Source organism: Cryptomeria japonica, chromosome 7, assembly GCF_030272615.1.
Source record: "Cryptomeria japonica chromosome 7, Sugi_1.0, whole genome shotgun sequence".
Lineage (NCBI taxonomy): Eukaryota > Viridiplantae > Streptophyta > Pinopsida > Cupressales > Cupressaceae > Cryptomeria > Cryptomeria japonica.
This window is the reverse complement of record NC_081411.1, coordinates 757,289,246-757,313,155: the sequence shown is the minus strand read 5'-3', so window position 1 is coordinate 757,313,155 and position 23,910 is coordinate 757,289,246. Positions and strand designations below refer to the sequence as shown.

The window sequence follows — 23,910 nt, the reverse complement described above, 5'->3', positions numbered from 1 at the left end:
ATCCCATGTCAGCTAGAGTGTCGATATGCTTTGTTTTCGATGGAATCTGAATGCCGGTGAAGTGCCTGTCGGTGTCAGTGTCTGCTAGTGTATAATATATGTGATGTCGGGCATGTAGAAATCTATTGCCAGTGGGTTTCTATTTGGTTGCCATATGACAACATCAACTATTCTCGTAAGAGTGTAGAATGCCAACAATCTCCCCCTTTGGCATTGATGGCAACACTCATGAGAAAAATCCAAAACTACTATCCAAAAACTTGAAATCCAAAAAGATGTGCTCCCCCTGAGCAAGTGATCGCCTCTATACATGCATTTTTGTCTTCAATACCCCCCCTTTGACATCAATGACCAAGGATGTCATAAATAATCAAAAGAGTGCAAAAATGCTACCTCAAGGTCTGTAATCGGTTGGTTACTATCTGAAAGATGTCCACCAAAACTAGATTTAGACTCTGCATAAACTTCTTGTTGTCATTTAAAGTTGCCTCAGTCTGCTAGATCATACACATGAGATAGTGCATTTGTTGCTCTGGTGATCGCTCTCCTTGAACTATTGCATTAGATATTTCAACTCTCTGAGTAATCAGACTATCCAACTTTGGACCAAGTTTACCCTTTAGTTCCCGAGCATTAGACCTTATCCTTGCCTTCTCTTTCTCAAAATTTTCCAACTTCTCCTCAAAGACTGTCATTTCCTACTCAAAAACTGATATAAGTCCAGATGAACCTATCATGTTGTCTGCAATGTCATCAATTTCTTTCTATGTCTTTTTTATTTTCTCATCAATGTCCTTAGTCAAAGAGTGAGGTTTACATGCTTGTCTATATAACTCCTTATACTCCAAAATTATAGAATTAAGTACCGGTAAAAGTGTATCCAAGTGATTGATACGTTTCTTTATGGTGTTCTCAAAGAATGTGTTTTTCTCTTTTTCAACTCTCTCCTTAATGATATCCTTATTCACCTTGTCTATAGTTATAACATTATCAGCAATGAATTTGGACAATGTGTCCAATTTACCTATAGAATCCTTAATGTGATCTATCTGACATGTAGGTGCAATCATCTTTAGAATAGGTAATGTGTTATCAATTGCCTTAAATGATAATGCATTATAATAAATTATCCTTTTAATAGAATCTAATAGAACCTTAGTTATGTTAGTGGGTCTGAATTCACTTGTAGATGTGCTCGGTTCAGCTGTAGATTTCATCTCAATAGATGTTTGACCAATCACCTTCACTATATCCTCTTTATTTCTATCAAATGTATCCACATTACTTATTTTTTATTCTGGTGGATTTGTGTGTGTATGTATAACTTTTATGGTTTCTCAGATTGATTAAGTGTCTCTATAACTATCGGTGTCTTAGTCTCAACATGAACGTCTACCTCTGATTATTTCTTTGTCTATTCCACTGCTAGTTTCTTGGATTCTGGTGGCCCTATGCTAGTTGTCTTGTCCTTTGTATGTTTCTTAGTCTCTGGTTGCTCTGCTTGAGCTGGTATCTCAGTTTCTTGAGAGTCAACAGTTTGTACCGATTTTTCTGAAATCTTGTTGTCCTCAACACTATTTGCCTTAACCTATGTATTTTCTTTGTCCACAACAATGCTTATATCTTGAGTATCCATATTCATTGTAAAGAGTATCTCAGACTCTGGATTAGTATCATCATGATTTATACCAACAATAGCCATGTACAATGGATTAGTTGTATGAACTGGTGATGTTGTAGGAGGGGTGTCCTGAGCTGGTGGAGGGATGTTATCTATTACTTTTATAGAAGGTACACCACCTATTTTACCTTTTCCCTTGTCTTTCTAATATACATTGAATGTATTTTCCATTTTTGGTCTACTTCTTTCTTCTTGCTTTTCCTTCTCCACAAAGAATATGTCCCATTTATCTCCAGTCTCATCAATAATCTCCTTAACTCTTCCATCCATTAGGCTTACTTATTGATGTCCACTGACAAATACTGACCAGTTAGCTTTAGAGATAAGCTCATCTATTTCTTCCTTAGAATTTACCGGATGTATAGCCAAGAGTGCTTCAACTTTCAACTTCTTGTCCAGTTCCATCATAGATAGCCTTTTAGCTTTCAATCTAACTATAAATCATTGGGTAACTCATCAATCATTTATATCAAAACTTTCTTGTATATATCCAAATGTAGAATAATGATTTCGTCCATTATGTTTTTGTCGAAATCATTAAAAAAATTATACCATTTACTTGCATTAGATAGATTACCTTGCATTAGTGTCTGTTTCTTCTTTGGTGTAAGCTTCTTCTTTGGTTCCCTAACTGCTTGTTGTTTATTCCTTAGTCTCCTAGTTTTCTTAGGAGTAGGAGAAGGTACCGGTGAGGTTTTCCTTTTCCTTTCCACTCTCTTAAACTCAACAACCTTCCCACTGTCAACATCAGAAGATGTTACAACCGGTGAAACACATGCTTCAAGTTGCAGTCCTTCAAGCTCATGTGCTGATATACCACTGATATTCATGAAATTTTCTTTGATTTCTTTCACCTTCTTGGAGGGATCTCTGATAAAATTTTCTCTTTTTTTTCCCTTTTCTGCATAGATACATTACTCTCAATAGTTTCTGCATTACCAAAGAATTTGTTAGATGGTTCCCTTGGTGCATCAAGTAGAGCTTTAGCATATGTTTCCAGAAAGGGTAGGCCTACCTCATAACCCATCTCAGTAACCCAAATAGTTCTAGGGTTTACTGCTTCCATCCAAGTTTCATCTCGCTTAATGACAAAAAAAAATTGCTTGTCATACTTATCAATTATGATCTAGGGTTTACTGCTTCCATCCAAGTTTCATCTCGCTTAATGACAAAAAAAATTTGCAGTGTCTCTCTCTTTCTCTCATCTTAGTTTGAAATATTTTGAAGTAGTCTATGATTTTTTAACACTATCAGTGCCCATACCGGTGAAAGAGCTTCCTGAATCTGCATTCCTACTGGGATGTCATAACCAAAATCCTTGTTACCTATGTCAGGTATCTCTCTGGTAAAGTATAGCATTAGGTATACTAGTAGGTTTCCAAAATGGAAAGTACCTTTCTTGTCTCCCTTAATCTTCTTCAAATTGTCAATTAATTCATCTTTAAGTCATTCACACACATCTATCTTAGTATTATTGTTCACCATCTCATATGCACTGTGAATACAAAGACTAGAAACATAATTCAGTCTATTTGCATAAGTAGCTTTGTATCCTAGTACCATACTCACATATCTCACATTTATATCCTTAACATCATTCACGCTAAGTGACCTTCTATCATATGTGGCTCTGGTTAAATCCATAACTCCCTTGTTAGGTATTTTCTTCATTTTCTCAGGCCTACTATCGATTGAAGGTAAACCAGTAACTACCTTAATTGCTTCCCTGGTTCTCTTGAAAACTGATTCTAACCAGATGAACTCTTCATGGTATCTGCTCAATACAAGTCTTACAACATCCTTTGGAAATTCAACAATGTTCAGAATCTCTACAAAACCTAAGTCTTCCATAATCCTATGTTCACATTTCATCACACCATGTTTATCAGTAATGACCTCATTAAATATTTTCTTCAAATCCTCAGTCCGTAGGTTTTCTATGTTGCAATATATGTAGATTATAGGGTCTTCTACAAATGCCACACCCTTGGGAATTTTTGAGAAAGATCCAACAGAATCATCCTATTTTGTAATCTTGGGGATAATCTTAAACATGGGTCTAGGGAATTTGACATTTTCCACAATGGTAGGGTTCAAAATAAACTCAAGAACTAAAGATGAGGATGCCATTTCAAAAGATAAATACCTCTTAACTGAAATTTTGAATGCTTAAAAATCATTTCACAGCTTTGCCTTAGAATGTCATTGCTCAGTTTCACACTCTTTGATTTGTTTGAATGTTCAGTGAGTTGAAATGAGTGTTTCTGGTGCTTTATAGCCAAAAGGGTTCTTTAAAACTGCATTAAATTCTTGTCAGTTAAGTGAAAACTGAGCACACCTACTGGTAAAGAAGAAATTTATCTTCTCACCATCAACCGAGGGTAGAATGTATGATTTTCAACTTGCTGCAAAACCCCCTAAGGTTTATTCCTCAGTTAGATGAAGAATCTCCTGCCAGTGGAGGATTACTCTGTTCTACTGGTGCAGAGATAGTTTCATCAGTTCTCTGATCACTTTTCTTAATCCATTGTTTTGAAAATTATTCCTTTACTTCATCTACCTTTTATTTCCCCTTGAAACTAGATCCTTTATTGTTCGCCGGTGTATTCTTGCTTCTACAGAATTTTGCAATATGTCCAATCTTGTTACATGCATAACAAGTTACATTATTCCTCTGAATAGCCTTTCCATATCCTTGATCGGTTTGTGATCCGCATTGATTAGATAAATGTCCAAATCTTCCACAAACAAAGAATTTGACATTCATTCTGTAATTTTTTGAATTATGACCAACTTTGTTGCATTTGGAACATTGACTGTTGGGTGAGTTTGTATTCTAATTATATCTAAATCTACATTGATTTTCTATGTGACCATATTTGTTGCAATTAAAACATTTCCCATTAAATTTATAAGCATTAGGTTGTCTTACTGATTAGTTTTGATCTTGATTATTTGCAGTACCGGAACTTTCTCCAATTTGAAATCCAAGTCCATTTGTGCCTCCATCGGGTTTCTGTCTTTTCAGCATGTCATTGTTAGCCCTATATTTTTGCTCATGCCTAAAGCCAAATAATCAACTAAAAACTAGTTATTGTTAATGTTTTAATGCTGAAGTTTTTATAGCCAAACTTCATGTCGGTTGGGAAATTTTAATTGTTTTATTTTTGGGTTACCCATATACCCAAACAATTAAATCCCAATTTTTATCTGTCTCATGCAAATACGATTTGTGGGTTATGCTCTACTTAGCTTATTTATTCTACAGTTAAAATTTCACAAGAAACGAAGCTTTCAGTAAAAAGTTATACAGGTTTTTCTATGGCAGCCCAAAGGAACAATTATCATTGAACTTGAACCTTGAACCTACTAAAGTTCAAAAGGTTCAACACGCAGCCAAATATGAAAAGAAAGTGATAAATCAAATATAATGTGGGTGCAATTTGTGTTTTTGAACCTTCTGATTGAACCCCGCAAGTTCAAAAGGTTCAAGCGGTTCAAAACGTTCAAAAGGTTCAAAGTTTAAATTTCGGGTTCATTGTAATTTTTGGTCTTTGAACTTGAACTTTGAACCTTCTTTGGTTCAAGCCCACAGGTTCAAGTGCACAGGTTCAAGGTTCGATTTCAAAAGTTCAAATTCAGAATTAAAAGACTCATCAGATGCGGGTTCCGAAAACTGTGAGTTTGGGAGTAGTAGATAAAATTTTGATATGAATTGGATGATAGAATGACTGGTTATTAATGAAATGTTGTGTTATCTTTGAATCTGTGTGTTCTTAGATTTGCAATCTTTCTTAAGCTGATTATGGACACAATATAATTTGATGATCAGTTACCACTGTAATCCTTTTCAATTCATGTTTATTATTGGTTGTTGGACAACTCACATTGTATTGATTTGCTTGATCCCCCTTGCTCTATGAAGCATGAGAGAGTATTGATCGAGCCATTAGTCATTGCTGAGTCCTTATTTTGCTTTGAATTTATATAACAAGAATGTTATGAATCAGAGTTTGCGAACTCTCCTTTGAATATTCTTTTCAGAAATTTCCTATGTGTGCAGTTTTGAAAGCATTTATTTGTGTTGATGGATAAATGTTGAAGCCTTTCGATGCTTTCTGGTTAAAAGTGTTAGCATATCAACTATATAATAAATTCATTGCAAATCATATGAGGAGCTTCCCTCTAATGCAGAGGTTGAATTTTCATTAATTCTTCCAACTGTTGGTATATTTGTTTCTTTCTAAAGGATAAAATGGACTCACATTTTTCTTAAAGAAGATAATTGTTAAGGTTTCAAGAAAGGGACAAATCTATTTACCAATAGTCATCAAGTTGTTCTAAACTTTTCTTGAATTTATCTTTGTGTTCATTTACAGTGACCAACTTGTTTTCCAGAATTCTGACTTGTCTCACAAGCTCATCTTTATCATGTTTCATGTGAATCAGATCAATCTTTAGCATATCATTTTCATGACTAAGCCTTAGATTTTTCATTTCCAGCATCATTAAGTCTCCTAGCCAAGTCTTCTTGATTCTTCTTTCTCTCTTCAATATCCTTACATAACCTCATAGTCATATCTTGCATTTCACTTTTTATATTAGTGTTATCTTGCCTTAACTTATTTGCAATGTCTCTAAGAGTTTCCTTTTCATCATCATCATCATTCTACATTTTCTCATGAAATTATTTTCTTTTATTTTGTGCTATAACAAAGTTTTCCTAAAGTCCTTTAATGAATTCTTGCGCAGTCCTCAGATCATCTTCAAGTTTGATATTCTTCTATTTTTCTGCATCAAAATCTTCAAGAGGTCCTTCCAGTTGTTTTCTTAAGTTCTCCATCTATACCAGTGTCACAATCTTCCTCAAGCTGTTAAGATTTTGCAAATAGATGACTAGGCTCTGATACCAATTGTTAGATTCAATGATAATCCCAAAGACACTAAGAGGGGGGGATGAATTAGTGTCTAACTGGCTAATAGAATATTTGAACTTATTGATAATTTTACAACCCAAAACAGTGTAGCGGTAAATAAGAATTATTGTAGTAAACACAAATAACAGAGACAACATAGAAACATACCATAACACAAGATATTTTAATGAGAAAACCCGGTGTGGGAAAAACCTCTGTGGGATTTGTAACCCACAATATTTACTCACTGGCCAATGAATAAATACTACTTACAATAGGGGCCTGCACATGCAAGGAGGCCAACAACCTAGAGCTCACTGCTCAATGAAGAGTCACACTGACTACAAAATGGATAATTAAATCCAATACAATATAATTCTCAAAATAGCATCTCCAATGCCAAGTTTAGTACCAGTTTAAGGTCAGATAGATACCTTAATAAAAAGCCTTCACTGTCACTAAATCACCTTATACAATATTCGCCTATCTATTACATTACAAAAATGACTTATAAGATCTCATATATATATGAGTCTTTTACAATATACCATGTCATCTTACAAAAGATAATTATATTACAATAAACAAAATTTCATCCCATGTCGGCTGGAGTATCGGTATGCTTTGTTGCCAATGTAATCTAAATGCCAGTGAAGTGCCTGTTGGTGCCGAAGCCTGCCTATGTATAATATATGTGATGTCGGGCATGTAGAAATCTATTGTTGGTGGGTTGCTAGTTGGTTTCGATCAATGACAACATCAAATATTCTCATTAGAGTGTAGAATACCAACACCTTATGTTCCCTTAAACATTGTTAGTGTATACAGCTAAAAATGGTCTGAAGATAGTTAATTAAATACGTAGTTATTTGCTTAATTCCCCTTCCCAATTAATTGAACTCACAAGCAATTTAATTAATTTTTTTATTCATCTACTAGTAAATAAATCTACATGATTTATTTATATAGTTCATTTCATATCCCCCTTTGATTAATTAATTCTAAATTAATTAATGTCCCCCCATATAAATGAGTTCTGCTAATCCCTAATTAAGATTAACAAACTCGATTTTGTTGAAATTAATTATCATTTTCCAATTATTTGAATTTCTAAATTCAAATGAGCACATGGTTCCTAACTTTTAACCACCTAACCGAATCATCCCCTAGCCTAACCCATTCCGTCTAACCTTGGGTTTTAACTAACCCTATCCTACCTTGCACATCCTAACCTCCTTATCCTAACCTCTTATTGTGTGGATATTCTCCCCTTGAGATACATGGCACTTTTTATACATGTATCCTCCCTTGGATACTTGCCATCTCATAAGAAAGGCTCCTTGACACTTGTCACCACAGAGTTGACAAGTGTCCCTTCCTCTAACCTCTTCTCCAGCTTCCTCAATCTTGGCCCTTTATATCATCAGATCAAATCTAGACCATCAATTCCTACCACCTCATCTTTGGCCTTGGAATTCCTATTAATATCCCCCATTTTTGAGTAATAAGGATCCCTTGGATTCATATTCTTAGCATCATTACTATAGTCAATTTGCATATCAATTATCTAGCAGTTAGCTTTTGGATTAAACATAGCATGTTAATCTAGTTTCTTAAAGCATTCATTTCATATCATCTCCATAGTCAATCATGATCAAATAGCTACTCAACTCTTTGAGTTGCCACTTTGGAGGTCATTGCTCCACTGAGAGCCAATAAATCCAACACCTTCAAGGTCCTCAAGAATAGAGGAAAATGGGACATTTCAAGGAAGGCTTATGGTTTGCATTTCTAATCTAATTTTTAATTAAGATTTCAATTACATTTTATTGTCTCATTATATGTGTATGCCTTTTATATACCACATTTCTAGCATCACATTAATTGGAGCCCACTGTGGGGCCTAGCCCCTTTGATCTTTAACAAGTTTGCTTGAAGGAAATTTCATTGATAGGTTGATTAGCTCTCTTGGACTCCCAAATCATGTTCTTGGCCTCTTTTGTAGCGTTCTGACACCTCAAATGGCATTTATGGGAGATTCCTCAACTCTGTTTTTATTTTTTCTCTTCTTTAGCTCTTTCAGTCTATACTTTAGTATTTTTGGTATATATTGTGGCATTTTTGGCATATTTGTTGCCATTTTCAGTCTATTTGACAACGTTTCTAGTATGCAGAACAACATTTCTGGTGTGCAAAGCAGTGTTTTTGGTGTGTAGAGTAGCATTTTGGGTCTATTTGATAGCATTCTTGGCACATATGATAGTTTTCTTGGTCAATTTGATAGTGTTTTTAGTTTTTTATTGATTTTGTAAATATTGTATGTTGCATTCCTTATTTCTGCTTCTCGATTGTCAATTTCCTAAACCTAATTTGCAGATTGTTGGTTTTGCAGGTACTCATTTCATTGTGAGAGACTGGAGGCATCAACTATTTCACTGTCAAAGAATGCAATATAAACTACTAACTTTGTTTGCAGCCGTAGGATTTTGCACTTATTTTTGTTAAATTAGGCACATAGACTAATTACAATGGAAATAAACAAACATGTCTTATGTGTGCTGGTGATAGGCGAGTATGCTCTCACCTTTCTTAGGTGATCAGAAAGCCCGACTCATATTTTTATTTCAATAGTGAATATCTTTAGCGGGCCTACCCTCCCAAGGAGCTAATAACTCTAAGCCATTAAGGCTGGTGAGAGGGGAACAACCCAAGTGGGAATGGCTAACACCAAGTACTCCAACCCACTATAAAATAAATATGATTTGATGAAAATTAAGTCAATGATAGTGCTCGGGAATGGCTCTCCTTCATACCTTCGGGTATATCAAACCTTGGTTTTCAAGGTTGGGAGACCACGTAATTGAGTTTATACCCTGACGCGCCAAATGGATCCCTTACTAGTTCCAATTAAATTAGAAGCTACCCGGTTTACCTCTAAACATTATTAAATTCTTAGTGCATGGAGGGGGATGAATCTCTCGTTAAGATACTCACTATTTTTCCTTTGAGCGTATGTGCGAACTCCCCTTTTGACACATTATTGGTAGGCTCATAATGGGACTCCTCTAGCTCTTGCAAAGGCAAAAATATGGGCACCCTTTAGGGGGTGAAAAGGTTGTGTGAGCTGACAAGGTACCAAGTTGTGGGCTAAGGACTAATAATGAAGCCAATCTCCTTAGGATAGACCGATTGATGTGTTTTCAATTGTTTAAAACCTGTGAAAACTTGGGCTTTCTTTAAATCTTCTTGAACATACACTTTATGTGTCCTTTGGGACAAAAATACAATCTGAATTCTGTGTTTGTAAGTCAAGTCAAGATCTCATCCATTGAAATACAACAAACATTGAAAACTCAAACCTCAAATTGTCAAATTCACAAGTTTCATAGCATATTAGCTCTTTCACTCCAAACAGTCACACCTACGGTCCAAATAGTTGCATTCATAGTCCAAACATTAGCTCTGTCAGTCCAAATAGTCACACCTACGGTCCAAATAGTTGCATTTTCAGTCCAAACATCAACTCTCTTGGTATGAATATTAACTTTCTCATATTTCAACATTAACTTTCCAAGCTTTAGCACATTAGAGTTTTTGGTCTAAACATTAGAGTTCCCGGTCTAAACATTAGAGTTTCTGGTCTAAACAGATGAGTTCCTGATCCAAAAAATAGCTCTCTTGGTCTAAAGGTCAGCTCTCTTGGTCTAATCAACCACTCTTTTAAGTTGAATGTCAAATTGCTCATGGTGCAGCATTAGATCTCCTAGTTTGTAATTTTTAGATCTAAATATCCATTCTCTAAGTTTGAAAATCATAAAGTTGGGTCAAAATTGCAATCTCCTAAGTTCAAACACTTAATTTTCTAAGTCTACACATCATTATTTTGAACTTTAGAGTCACTGCATTGCAGAATAGCATTCCTAATCTATTGCTCAACATTCCTGGTAAGTTTGTCAACGTTTCTCGTCTATTGCTCAACATTTCTGGTCAGTTTGTCAGTGTTTCTAGTCTATTGCTCAGCATTTGTGGTCTGTTGCTCAGTGTTTCTGGTTAGTTTGTCAGCATTTCTAGTCCATATAGCAGCATTTCTGGTCAGTATAGCAGAGTTCCTAGTCATTTTGTCAGTGTTTATGGTAAAATACATCAAAATCAGAAAACAAAAAACAACCCATTTTTCAAACACTCAAACATAGAGACTAGGTTATCTTCTTGAGTCATTCAATCAGGTTATTTTTTGTCAAAAGAAGATTCAAGAGCTAGACATGCTGAAGGTCTCAATTTATTCACCTCAAACAAGTTTAAAGATCTAACACCTTAATTTGCAACAACACATTTTCTTTGATAAAATGATCGTGCAAACATAGTTTCTCATCGGGATCTATCATCCTTTAATTACGAAACAACAATGCTTGATCAAAATAACCTCATTCTTAATCATAGGATATATCATTCTTATTGAACTTGGTCATATCAAAAATCACAAAATTTGCACTCCAAAACTAAGATCAAAAAACTTGCCAACAAAAAAATACTTGAAAATATCTTTTCCTCAACAATTGATCACTTATTGCCACACATTACTCAAGACTTAAATCTTGTAAAACATTCAAAACACGTGTATGCTCATTCTAACCAAGGCTCAGAGATGAAAGATTGCAGAAACAGAAACAGAAACATTTGAAATAACTGAAGACTGTAGAAACATGGAGCACGAAGATGAAATACAAGATGAAGGGGAAATAACATAACAACATGTCAGAGACACAAAAAAAGATCCTCAATTCAATAAATTTATGGAGAAAATATTGGAGGGAGAAAAAGAAAAATATTTCCTAATGTTATCAAAATCTGGTGCTAAACTCCCCCAAGATTTTGATGTGAACAAATTGACACAAAAGAGAAGTGACCCCCCCCTTAATAACGAACAATACGAGGACATTTTTTGTATTAAAATCAATGACACTTCAATTCTTAGTAACACCAGAACCAATGAGGAAACTTACATTCCCAAAAGGGATGACGTAGAAATTGTAAATAATGTTCAATCCAATGAGGATACAAGAGGGGGTAGAGATGCTATAAGAAGAGATCAAGATCCTCCTAGAATACAAAATAATGGTTATACAAGAAAAATTCATGTTGATAATCCTATCACAACTCTCGCACAACAAATACAAACACTGCAAACACAAATTCAAGATATGCAGAGAGGAAATGTTAGAAGATACTCACTTCAAGAAATCTATCCTTATGGACATGAGACCATTTCCTATAGGTTTTGAAACTCCTAGATACAAAAAATATGATGGAAGCACTGACCCCCAAGATCATATACGGGAATTTTGCACAATGAGTATGGAGTTTTCACATTAGGATACCTACTTGATGAGATTATTTCCAAAATGCTTAACTGGACTAGCTATGGAATGGTTCTCCAAACTTACACCTGGAATTAGATCATTCTCAGAATTGGTGGTTAAGTTTGTTTCACAATACTCTTACAACATACAACATGAAGTAACAATTATAGACCTATGTAATGCAAAACAAAAGAGTGGAGAACCTTTCATGAAATTTTACAAATGGAGACAGTTAGCTTGATGATATCCTCATACAGTGCCAAAATATAAAAAAATGGACATATTCATCGACAACCTAAATGATCAAATGAGTTATTATCTAAAACTGCAAGGAAAACAAAGTTTCAAAAAAATGATTGATAATGGAATCAGAATGGAGGAAGCCATGATAAAGTAAGGTGAGTTGAAAATATACAAAGAAGGAGTTCACACTCCTAACAACACTAACAACAATAATCACAATGATAAGCCAAAGTTTTGGAACAAAAATCATAATGTCTTCAATGATGGGATAGTGGATAACCACAATGTGAAACCAAAGCAACCAGTTTTTAATTTATCCAATCGCTCAGCAACGGCTCAGCAAAACAACAATCACCAAAAAGCATTTATGAAAAAAAAATCAGAGGCAATTTACAAACATTGGTGAACCCCTTAGATCTGCATTAAAAACTCTTATCACAAACAATTTGATTACTTTACTTGAAGAAAGAAACTTTGAACCCAACGTAAAACCTGCTTGGTGGAATGACAACCATTATTGTGGTTTCCATCAAAACAAAGGACACCAAATAGATGCTTGTCAATGATTAAAACATGTCATCCAAGATTTGATTGATAATAGAGTAATAACTGTGGATGGACATACAACAAATGAATCTCACACGACTTTCAAAACTCTGCTTCCTAACTATGAGAAGGGTGAATCATCAACAGGGCAAAATGGTAAAGGTAAAGAAAAGGTAAACTATGCTCATGCATATGACAATGTGGTAAATGTAATTGTCGTTAAAGAGAAACAACATCAAGAACCCGCTCATGTCATCACACGAAGAAAAGCCAAAGTGGTTTTTCTGGGTCCTACAACTAACACATCATCCACTACCTAACAATACAATCTAGTGGATCAATTACAGAAAACACCCGCATAAATATCCATCTTAGAACTTTTAAAGCTTTCACCTGCACACAAAGAAATTCTAGAAAGAGCATTAATCAATACAACAATATCCAAAGATCTTGATATAGATCAATTCCAAACCATGGTGGGACACATCACAACCCCTCACTTCTTATCATTTACCAAAGAAGATGACATGTCCTTGCAACATCTCCATAACATTCCCTTGCATATTGAATTCCTTATTCACAAGATGCGTGTTAAACGTGTCCTAATAGATGGTGGAGATGGCTTAAATATTTGTTCATTGAGTCTTGTTCATGCTCTAGGTTATTCAGAAGATGCAGTTGATCCCCGAAAAAAGATCACCATCAAAGCATATGATGAAGAAGATCGTTCCTCTAAAGGAATTGTGATATTACCCATCAGAGTGGAACCTTTGCAAAAATACACAACATGCCAAGTTCTAGACTTGGACTTATCATAGAACATACTCTTGGGAAGACCTTGGATACATGGCATACAAGTTGTTCCATCCACATATCATCAATGCCTAAAGTTTCCCTACAATGGGTAGGAAATCTCCATCTCGGCATATTCAAATCCATTTCAGTATTGTAGTAATCTCAAACCAGATCAAGAAGTCATTATTCCTCATAATAGGGAGGAATCATCTTGAAACACACAAACCAAAGAAAAATCATTTGCCTCAATTTTGTCAAGTATGGAAAAACAAATGTAGCTAAGAGATCAAGGGAATGGAGAATATTCAATATCCCAATTGCCACTTTCTCCTAAATCCTATGGAAAACCATCAAACTCTAAACAACAACCAATTGTGAAATATCTTCCAATATTTGATGGAGCATTTGTTAGTGGTGGGACCTTATCAGAGGAAACAAAAGACAAATATGTGCTATAGTGGCTATATAAGGATGAAGAAGTCCAATAAAAGATCAACAATGTTAGAATACCCACTGAAAAGTATGGAAAAGAGTTTTACATTCTTCAAAAAATGGGATACACTGGAACAGGTTTGGTAGGAAAACAACAAGAAGGTATCTCAAAACCTATCCAACCTAATACTCAACAGGCTACAAACAAAATAGGCTTAGGGTATGGACAAGTTACTCTACTAGAGAACACATCCTCTAACCAACACCAAGAGGAATATAAAAAAAAAAAAAACAACTTGCAATTGAAAGGGAAGAAGCATCTGCTAAGCAACAAGCACAAACAAACATGAAATGGGAAAAGAAGCAATCCTCAAATCAACAAGAGAAACAAACTAATGATACCTCCCAAGAAACACTAACTCTCAATCAAAACAAGCATGAACCTAGTACTAATCAAGGCGAGTTGATCGTAAAGTTGATAAAACTCAATCTCAATCTGAAAGAAGTTGAATATGAAAGAAGAAAAGATATAGCAAGACAAACAAAAAAAAAACACATCAGAAGCTATATGAACAAATTTGTAGATTGCAAGCTATTAGTGAGATAGATTCTAATGAATGTGAATGGGATTCCTATCTTCTGAAGAATCAGCTGAAGAAAAATTCTTTGAAGAAAATGTAGGAGTTGATGTAGTTCACATGTATGCAAGGAAAATGTTAGGAACTACTCCACTTGAATTAGAATGACATCCGGCTGACTTGGATTTAATTGAGGATGATCAAGAGCTCCTTGAGAGAAATCATTCTGATGAGGATGTTGTTCTAGACATGGACATACATATCGAAAACTTTGATAACTTAATCATGACCCTAAATACTCCTGAAACATCTCAACCAGATGACCCTTGCCTCTAATCCACCTTGAAATTATTGATTGGGAAAATGAAGGACATACTACCATTGATACATTTCCAAATGACCATTCCATATCCATATATCTTAATACAATCAAACCCGCAACAACTTTCACCAGGAATTTCACCAACGCATCTTCCAGTCAAGTGGGTGCCAAATCTCCTAGTCGCAAAAAGGAAAATAAAGAAAACAATATCAGGTCTAATGCTGAAAACCATTTCTTGGCAACCTTAGATCAGGAAAAAGTAAAAAGAAAGGATGCATCTAATAGTGAAAACCTCCTTGAGGCGTAAAAAGATGGGAGATTTGACACTTTACCAGAGTACTATCAAGAAAAGTCATCAATTTTAATTTAACCAACAGAGGCAGATAACATTGGGACAATAGAGCAACCAAAGATTCTACATCCAACAACTTCTTTGTCAGAAGAAGAAAGGAAACAATATATAAAATTCTTCAAATGACAGCAAATCAATTTCGCCAGGTCGTATGTAGACATGCCAAGATTGGATCCAGATCTTATTATGCATCACTTAAATTTTAGTGCAAGATCCAAACCGGTCAAACAGAAATTAAGGAAGATGCATCCACATATCGCTCTCCTGGTCAAAGTAGAACTAAAGAAATTACTGGATGTAGGATTCATCAGACCTGTAGCATATCCTCAATGGGTATCAAACATTGTTCCTATTTCAAAACCAGACAAAAGTATCAGAGTATGCATAGACTTCAAAGATCTAAATAATGCATGTCCAAAGGATGACATTCCTTTGCCTAACATTGACATCATTATATATTTAACGGTTGGGCACTCCATGTTTTCTCTAATGGATGGTTTTTTTGGATACAATCAAATCAAAATAGCACCTGAAGATCAAGAGAAGACAATTTTCACATGCCGTGGGGTACTTTTTGCTCCAGAACATCATGCCTTTTGGACTAAAGAACACATGTACCACATATCAGAGAGCTATGACAATGATATTCCATGACATGATGCATATATTCATGGAAGACTATGTAGATGACATATTGGCCAAATCATACAACAGAGAAGAACATATAGAGATACTGGAAAAGATCTTTGACCAGTTAGAACAGTACAAGCTACAGCTAAATCCTAAGAAATGTGCCTTTTGTGTCACTTCTGGAAAGCTATTGGGATACATTGTTTCAGCTAGAGGTATCGAAGTAGATCCTGCTAAGGTCAAAGCAATAATGGAAATGGCATCTCCAAAGAATATAAGTCAACTCATATCACTCCAAAGAAGACTCCAATCAATCAGAAGATTTGTTGCTCAATTAGTAGATAAATGTCAACTATTTACTCATCTATTGCATAAAAATGTTCATTTCAAGTGGGACCATCAATGTGAGGACGCATTCAACAAGATCAAGGCATATCTTATGCAACCACCCATTCTAATGTCACCAATTCTAGGAAAGACATTATTACTCTATGTATCAACCACTGAAGTATCATTAGGATTTTTGCTCGCACAACAAGATAATGAAGGAAAAGAGCGGGCCATCTACTACATTAGCAGAACACTAGTGGGATACGAGCTCAACTATTTCCCAATAGAAAAAGAATGCTTGGCAGTAGTTTTTGCTTGTCAAATATTAAGACACTATCTACTATCTCACTCCATCAGGTTGATAGCTAAAATTGACCCATTAAAGTATTTGCTCAACAAGGAAACATTAATAGGACGACTAGAAAAATGGATCATGATTCTATGTGAGTTTGATATTGAGTATGTAGACAGAAAATCTATCAAGGGACAAGTCATTGCAGACCAACTAGCTAAGGCACCACTTCAAGAAGATCGTCTTTACACATTGAGTTTCCCGATGCTGATATCATAATAGTCACCAAAAAAATATGACAATTATACTTTGATGGTTCATATACAGAACATGGATCAGGAGCAAGTATTCTATTCATCACACCACAAGGTCATACATTTTTGAAAGCATACAAATTAAGCTTCCCATGCACCAACAACACAACAGAATATGAAGCTTTGGTTATAGGTATCAAAATGGCTGTAGAATGGAAGATTACACAACTTCAAGTCTTTGGAGACTCTCAGGTTGTCATCAATCAAATTAATGATGATTACCAAATAAAGGATGATAAATTAATGCCTTACAAAAACATGGTAGATGATTTCAAGAATTATTTTGTAGAAATAACTTTTGAGAAAATTCCAAGGAATGACAACAAAGCAGCAGATGCCATGGCAACACTTGCTTCTCTACGTCAGATATAGGAAAATCAAGAGCGTTATGAATTCCTGGTGGAAGAGTTGTTTTACCCCGATTATAATTATCCTGATTCCCAAACTATATGTCACCTTCTTGGGCATGATTCCTCCCGCTATAGAAAAACTTATACATACCTGAAAGATAATACCCTCCCTCCCGATTTATCAAAGAACCAAAAGACCAACTTTATTCGCCAATCCTCACATTTTACTCTTGTCATGGATGCCCTATTTAAACGAGGTCTAGATGGTACTCTTTTCAGATGTCTCGAACAAGAATAATCTGAGAAGACCTTACATGAAGTCCATAATGGCATTTGTGGCACTCATTTAAGTGGTCTTACCTTTTCAAAAAACTTCATATGCTTGGGCTATTATTGGCCAACTATGGAACGAGATTCTTTTCAGATGGCTAGAACATGCAAACAATGTCAGATCCATGGGAATTTGATTCATGCACAAACATAAGAACTTCATGCTTTGGCAAGATCTTGGCCTTTCTACCAATGGGGTCTTGATCTAGTAAGAAAGATAAATCCTTCTTCATCCAATGGTGACAAAATTCATCCTTATAGCTACAGAATATTTCACAAAATGGATTGAGGTAGTACCTCTCACAAATATTACAAGAAAACAAATTGCTGCATTTATCTTGAACTACATCATCTGTGGCTATGGAATACCCATGACCATTATCACTGATAATGGGTAACCATTCAAGAATCAGGATGTACAAGAGCCATGTGAGAATTTCAAGATCCAACATATATTTTCAACACCCTACTATCCACAAGGGAATGAGAAAGCAGAAGCATCAAACAAAACTATTTTGAAAATCCTTAAAAAGATAGTGAATGATGCTAGCAGAGATTGGCATATTCAATTGAACCCTGCTCTATGGGTCTACCGTACTAGTATCCGCACACAAACAAGTGCCACACCTTTCTCTCTTGTTTATGGATTAGAAGCAATACTGCCAATAGAAGTAGAAATAACTTCTCTACGAGTATCATTAAAAGGTCTTATCCAAGATAAAGACCAATGAGTATCTAGATTGCAAGAGTTAGAATTGATCCATGAATGAAGACAAAATGTCTTTGATCATTTGAAGGTATATCAACAAAGAATGTGCCGAATTTATAACCACAAGGTCAAACCATGAGTCCTTCAAGTTGGAGAACTAGTACTAAAGGAAAATCCACGAAACCAACCAGATCGAGAAAAGAAAGGAAAGTTTGAACCAAACTGGTTAGGTTCGTTTGTGGTCACAACAGTATTTGGGTCAGGAGCCTATCAAATATTAGCATAGGACGGGGATCAACTTGAGGAACCTATCAATAGCATTCATCTAAAGAATTTTTATGTCTCAAAAAGCAGAAAAATAAAAAATAGTGAAAAAGCAAAAAAGTACAAAAACAGTGAAAAAGAAGGAAAAAATCCAAAAATAGTGAAAAAGAAAAAAAATACAAAAATAGTGAAAAAGAAGAAAAAATCCAAAAATAGTGAAAAAGAAAAAACTCCAAGATGTCTTTGACTAGAGGAACAAGGAAGGAACATGATATTTTTCTTGTCTACTTTCTGTAAATTGATAGTTAATATGTGCAAAGTTGTCTCGGGACATGATCATCAGAGTATCATAGAAGACATTTTAGACTTGCATATATGAATGGTTATTACTACCTATTTTACACAAGCAACACTCAGGTCATCTTGGTTTAATTATACCTCGATGCTTGTGCTAACTTGCAATATCAAAACCTAGGAAAGTAGTGCTCAGGTCATCATGGTTTAATTATACCATTGATGTTTGCATTCACTTCCCACATTTTAAAGGCTTAATGAAGAAACAAATCAATGACTCCATGACCTATCCAATCACTACATTGCATTTCATTTTTGCATTTGCATTTTAAAGTAGATTTGCATTTCATTTTGCATGGGATCGCAATGCTCATATTTTCCAAGGCCAAAGCCTAACATGGTGTTATCTCTCTTATTACGTGATTAAGTACATTGGACAATAACAAAAATAATCAATTCATTCATATTATATGATAAGTTAGTTCATCTCATGTAACCATTGCATACTAAGACGTCATTTATATAAAGCATCCAATCATTCATTCATTTAGTTAGATCATGCATAGCATTAATATAATCTCAAATCATGTAAAGGTAGCACCATCGCATTGCATTTCATCCATCTCATATTAGCATGCATGAGAAAATCATAAAAATATCATTAACATAGAAAACATTGCATTGCACATACATCACATAGTACTTATAAGCATCACTATACATATTTGTATTTGCATACATCATGTAAATATTGCCACATCATATCCATCATCTAGAATCCATAAGAATGTAGAAATTAAAGCATACATCATGAAAGTAAACTACACAACATAATCATATATCAAATAGAATGCATCCATCATCTCATAGGTCATGTAGAGCGAATAGGATCGACTACATATGATATCCTCAAAACAAGATCAATGTCCAAGGTATAATTATATCACAAAATATATGAGATACATCACAAATATACATCATAGTAATCATCAGTATCTCATCACAAAAAGGTGTGTACATGAATGGATCAATGACCCATATCAATTTGACCACTAGGATGTGGAGCGAAACTCTATCCTGATGCGGCAGGTATAGTAACACTAGTTTGTACCCCTATACCTTAGTCCCCACCTTCCGGATCTCTTTGAAGTGACCCTATCACTCCTCAACTCTCGGTTTGGATCTATCCTGATCTCCTGCTCATCTATGAAAATCCTAGAGCCCTTTGATCAGCAGGAACAACAATAAACTATAAGGTCCTGTAATACTCAGCCTCTCAGATCCCCTGGCGCAACATCTTCAGGGAAGTCTTCCTTGAAATAAAGTCTCCTGACAATGATACTTGTACCTCGACCTGTCGATACCTATCCCTAAATGCATCTCTCTCGACTATGAGAGAAGTCATCTGAGTCTCCAAATGGGCCATCTAAGAATCCCTCTCTATTAGTTGACTCTCTAGCTGCTGAACCTGAGCCTGTAAGTCCATAATCTAAGATTGTTGTTGATGAGACAACATCCTAATGAAGATCTATTGAGGCACCTCTACCTATGGTTTCTCATCCTGTGATACTGTCATAGGTACCTGCTCTGGAATTTGATGCCCCTGATCCCCTGGACCTGATCTCCTCCATCTAACCATGTTGGTCATCCCTGTCTGACCTGATCTCATCTTCGTCTAACCTGATCTAGCTCCTGGTGTGCCTGGTACTGCCACTGCCATTGCTCGACCATCTCCCCATCCCTCCATCATCATCTTCTCCATTGTCATCTCCAACACCATGATCTCCTGCATCTCTTCCATATCCATCTCCATCTCCACCATCATCTTTGCCTCCACCTCCTCCCCCCCACCATCCCTCTGTCATCTAGGAGCTCTGTGTGGTAGCCTCTCATCATCCTCATCTAAAACTAGCTATGGCTCATCCGGACATGTCAACCTCAGAAACTTGTGTACAGTACAATGCACAATGTATTCATGTGTCATCCTGCTATCCATCACACCTGGAAGATAATCCCAATCCAGTGGACCCAATGATCGATACTCTGCACATGCATGGTCATATGAAATAGAAGGCCCCCAAGTAGCCACATCCAATCTCCTACGAGCATAATGAGTCGTATCCTATGGTATCCCCTATATCCTGCCATACTGTCTCAACACCCTCGTACAAATGAATCACTTGATGACATAGGGTGTTGATCCAATCAAATATTGCATCATGAATACATATGGCATATCCACTGCATCCTCAGGCCAAACCTCACAATCCCTGTATGGTCTCCATATCATAGTATCCGGATCATCCAAAGTCCATCACTAGTACTCCAATTTGCCAAGCTTTTGCTGGACAATGATATCTGGATACTTGTCAACATATAGGCAGGTGCTCCCAGGCCCATATCTGAAGCACAGTCACCCCTACTGATAACACAACTGATCTCTGGTACACAACTCAGTGTAGGTCATGATACAAGTGCGCCAACATGCATGACCCCCATGCAAATCAGGTCCCCTATGTCACCATCTTGTCAAGGAGATGACCCCATCCAATAGATAATCCCTTTGACCTATGATCAAGATAAAGGAAACCTCCAATGAATCTGGCCAACATAATAGGTAATGTGGCATATCCTAGGTCTAACATCTCCTGCCACACAATATCATATCCACCTATCTCATCATCCTCGAACACTCGACAAAGTGCATCTGTCCCAGCCTACTCGCTGAGATAGTAATACACTAACTCGGCAAATGAAAAGTGTTGTGCTCGCTATGCCAATGCTTTGCTAAGATTGTCAATAATCCTCGGTTTATCAAGGGTCAGGGCATGTCAAGAAGGGAAGATAAACAACACCTATCAATGTGGTCTTGCTTTGCCTGGCTAAGGTGGGGTATCAGTATCCATGTCTTCGGGAAGCACTCTCGAGATTGGAGAATAGTAAAGTGCTCCTGCAATAAAATAATTTCATCATATCAGTTTCTTGATTTATCTATCTATAAAATCAATCTATCTATCAGTCTATCTTGCTTAATTGTGATTTTTATCAAATCTCATTGGGCCGCTATCAATGATGCTCATCTATTATGAGGTCATTATCAATCCTATCTCATCTTGTGTGTACATCAAGATAATCAGAACTGATCATCAAATTCATCAATCAAGAGCATCTAATTTTATCAATTAGATAGCTAATAAAATCTTACACTATCAAAATAAAAAATCGAATCAAATGGACAACAAAAAATAAAAAAATATTTACCAAATCAACCCATCAATAATAATAATAATAAAATTTCAACAAATCGCCAAAAATAAAAAATCAAAGAAAAATCAAAAAATAAAAAATGTGGCATTTTTAATTTTTTTAAAACTTGATGTATTTTTTTTAAAAATGCATGCATAAATAAAAAAATTTGGAATATGAATTGAAAATTTTCAAAAAAATCTTACGAACCCATTTCATAAATCAAAAAACCCATCTCAAAAATATAATTTTTTTCCCAAGCCATCTAGCGAAAACACTAAAAAATGATTTTTTATGCAAACAGCTAAATTTTTCAAAAACAAACTAAAAATTAACAAAGTTAGGTTTTCTCGAAGTAGGTATTGGTGGATCATATGTCGGAGGATGCTCGTATCATCGAACTCGCTCGAACCTATGTTGGGGGTATGGGATCGCCATTTCTTCCTCTAGAACAATTTTCTCAAAAATATTGAAGTGCACAAATGAGGAGTGGTAAAAGGAATTCACATTTTTAAACTCACACTGGGGCATTTAAGTGAGATTTTTATTCCACTATTTTTAAATCATCTAATCACCTAATCAACCTGGCAAGGCAACGTTTTCAATTTTTTGTATCAGGAAATGAATCAGATTGACTCTGAAAATCTCTAAAAATCGAGAAATCAATAATAATCTACAAATAAAAAAATAAAAAAAATTTCAAAAATTTCAAAAAAATCAAATATCGCAAAAAATTCAAAAATATTTAAAATTTATTTGATTCATCTCCTGAGGGGGCATCCTCACATAAATATATATCAATCAGCATCTGGGGCATCATATCAAGATTTATCATCTCAAAGATCAAAACCACACCAAATCTATATCATATTGAGATTTATCATCTCAAAATCAAATTAGTATCATATCGAAACCAAATCCACATCAGATCAAGATCAAATTTGCATCCTTTCGAAATTAATATTAGCAACATCATCAATCAAGTTTTCTTTGAACCAGTGCATCGTCACACATCGCTTTAAAGATGGGAAAAATGTATACACCTAAAAATGGTTTGAAAATAGTTAATTAAATACGCAGTTATTTGATTAATTCCCCTTCCCAATTAATTGAATTCACAAGCAATTTAATTAATATCTCTATTCATCTACTAGTAAATAAATCTACATGATTTATTTATATAGTTCATTTCATATCCCCCTTTGATTAATTAATTCTAAATTAATTAATGTCCCCCCATATAAATGAATTCTTCTAATCCCTTAATAAGATTAACAAACTCAAGTTTGTTGAGATTAATTATCATTTTCCAATTATTTGAATTTCTAAATTCAAATGAGCACATGGCTCCTAGCTTTTAACCACCTAACCTAACCATCCCCTAACCTAACCCTATCCTATCTTAACTAACCCTATCCTATCTTGCACATCCTAACCTCCTTATCCTAACCTTCTATGGTGTGGATATTCTCCCCTTGAGACACATGGCACTTTTGCCACATGTCTCCTCCCTTGGACACTTGCCCTCTCATGAGCAAGGCTCCTTGACACTTGTCACCACAGAGATGACAAGTGTCCCATCCTCCAACCTCTTCTCCAACTTCCTCAATCTTGGCCCTTGATATCTTCAAATCAGATTTGGACCGTCGATTCCTGCCACCTCAGCTTTGGCCTTGGAATTCCTATTAATATTCCCCATTTTTTAGCAATAAGGATCCCTTGCATTCATATTCTTAGCATCATTAATATAGTTAGTTTTCATATCAATTATGTAGCAATTAGCTTTTGGATTAATCATAGCATGTTAATCTAGTTTATTAAATCATGCATTTTATATCGTCTCCATAGTCAATCATGATCAAATAGCTACTCAACTCTTGAGTTGCCACTTTGGAGGTCGTTGCTCCACAGAGAACCAATAAATCC

The 23,910-nt window shown here is 35.4% G+C and overlaps 1 protein-coding gene across 1 annotated transcript in view; it reads right to left on the bottom strand.

The window, feature by feature from the left end:
- LOC131030042 (thaumatin II-like) overlaps positions 1-20,539 on the bottom strand; it is a 53,663-nt gene extending 33,124 nt beyond the window's left edge. The window contains exon 1 of the mRNA XM_057960722.2: positions 20,419-20,539. Within this exon, the coding sequence (XP_057816705.2) occupies positions 20,419-20,539 (121 nt within the window). The remainder of the gene's footprint in view (positions 1-20,418) is intronic.
- Between the last annotated feature and the right edge of the window lie 3,371 nt (positions 20,540-23,910).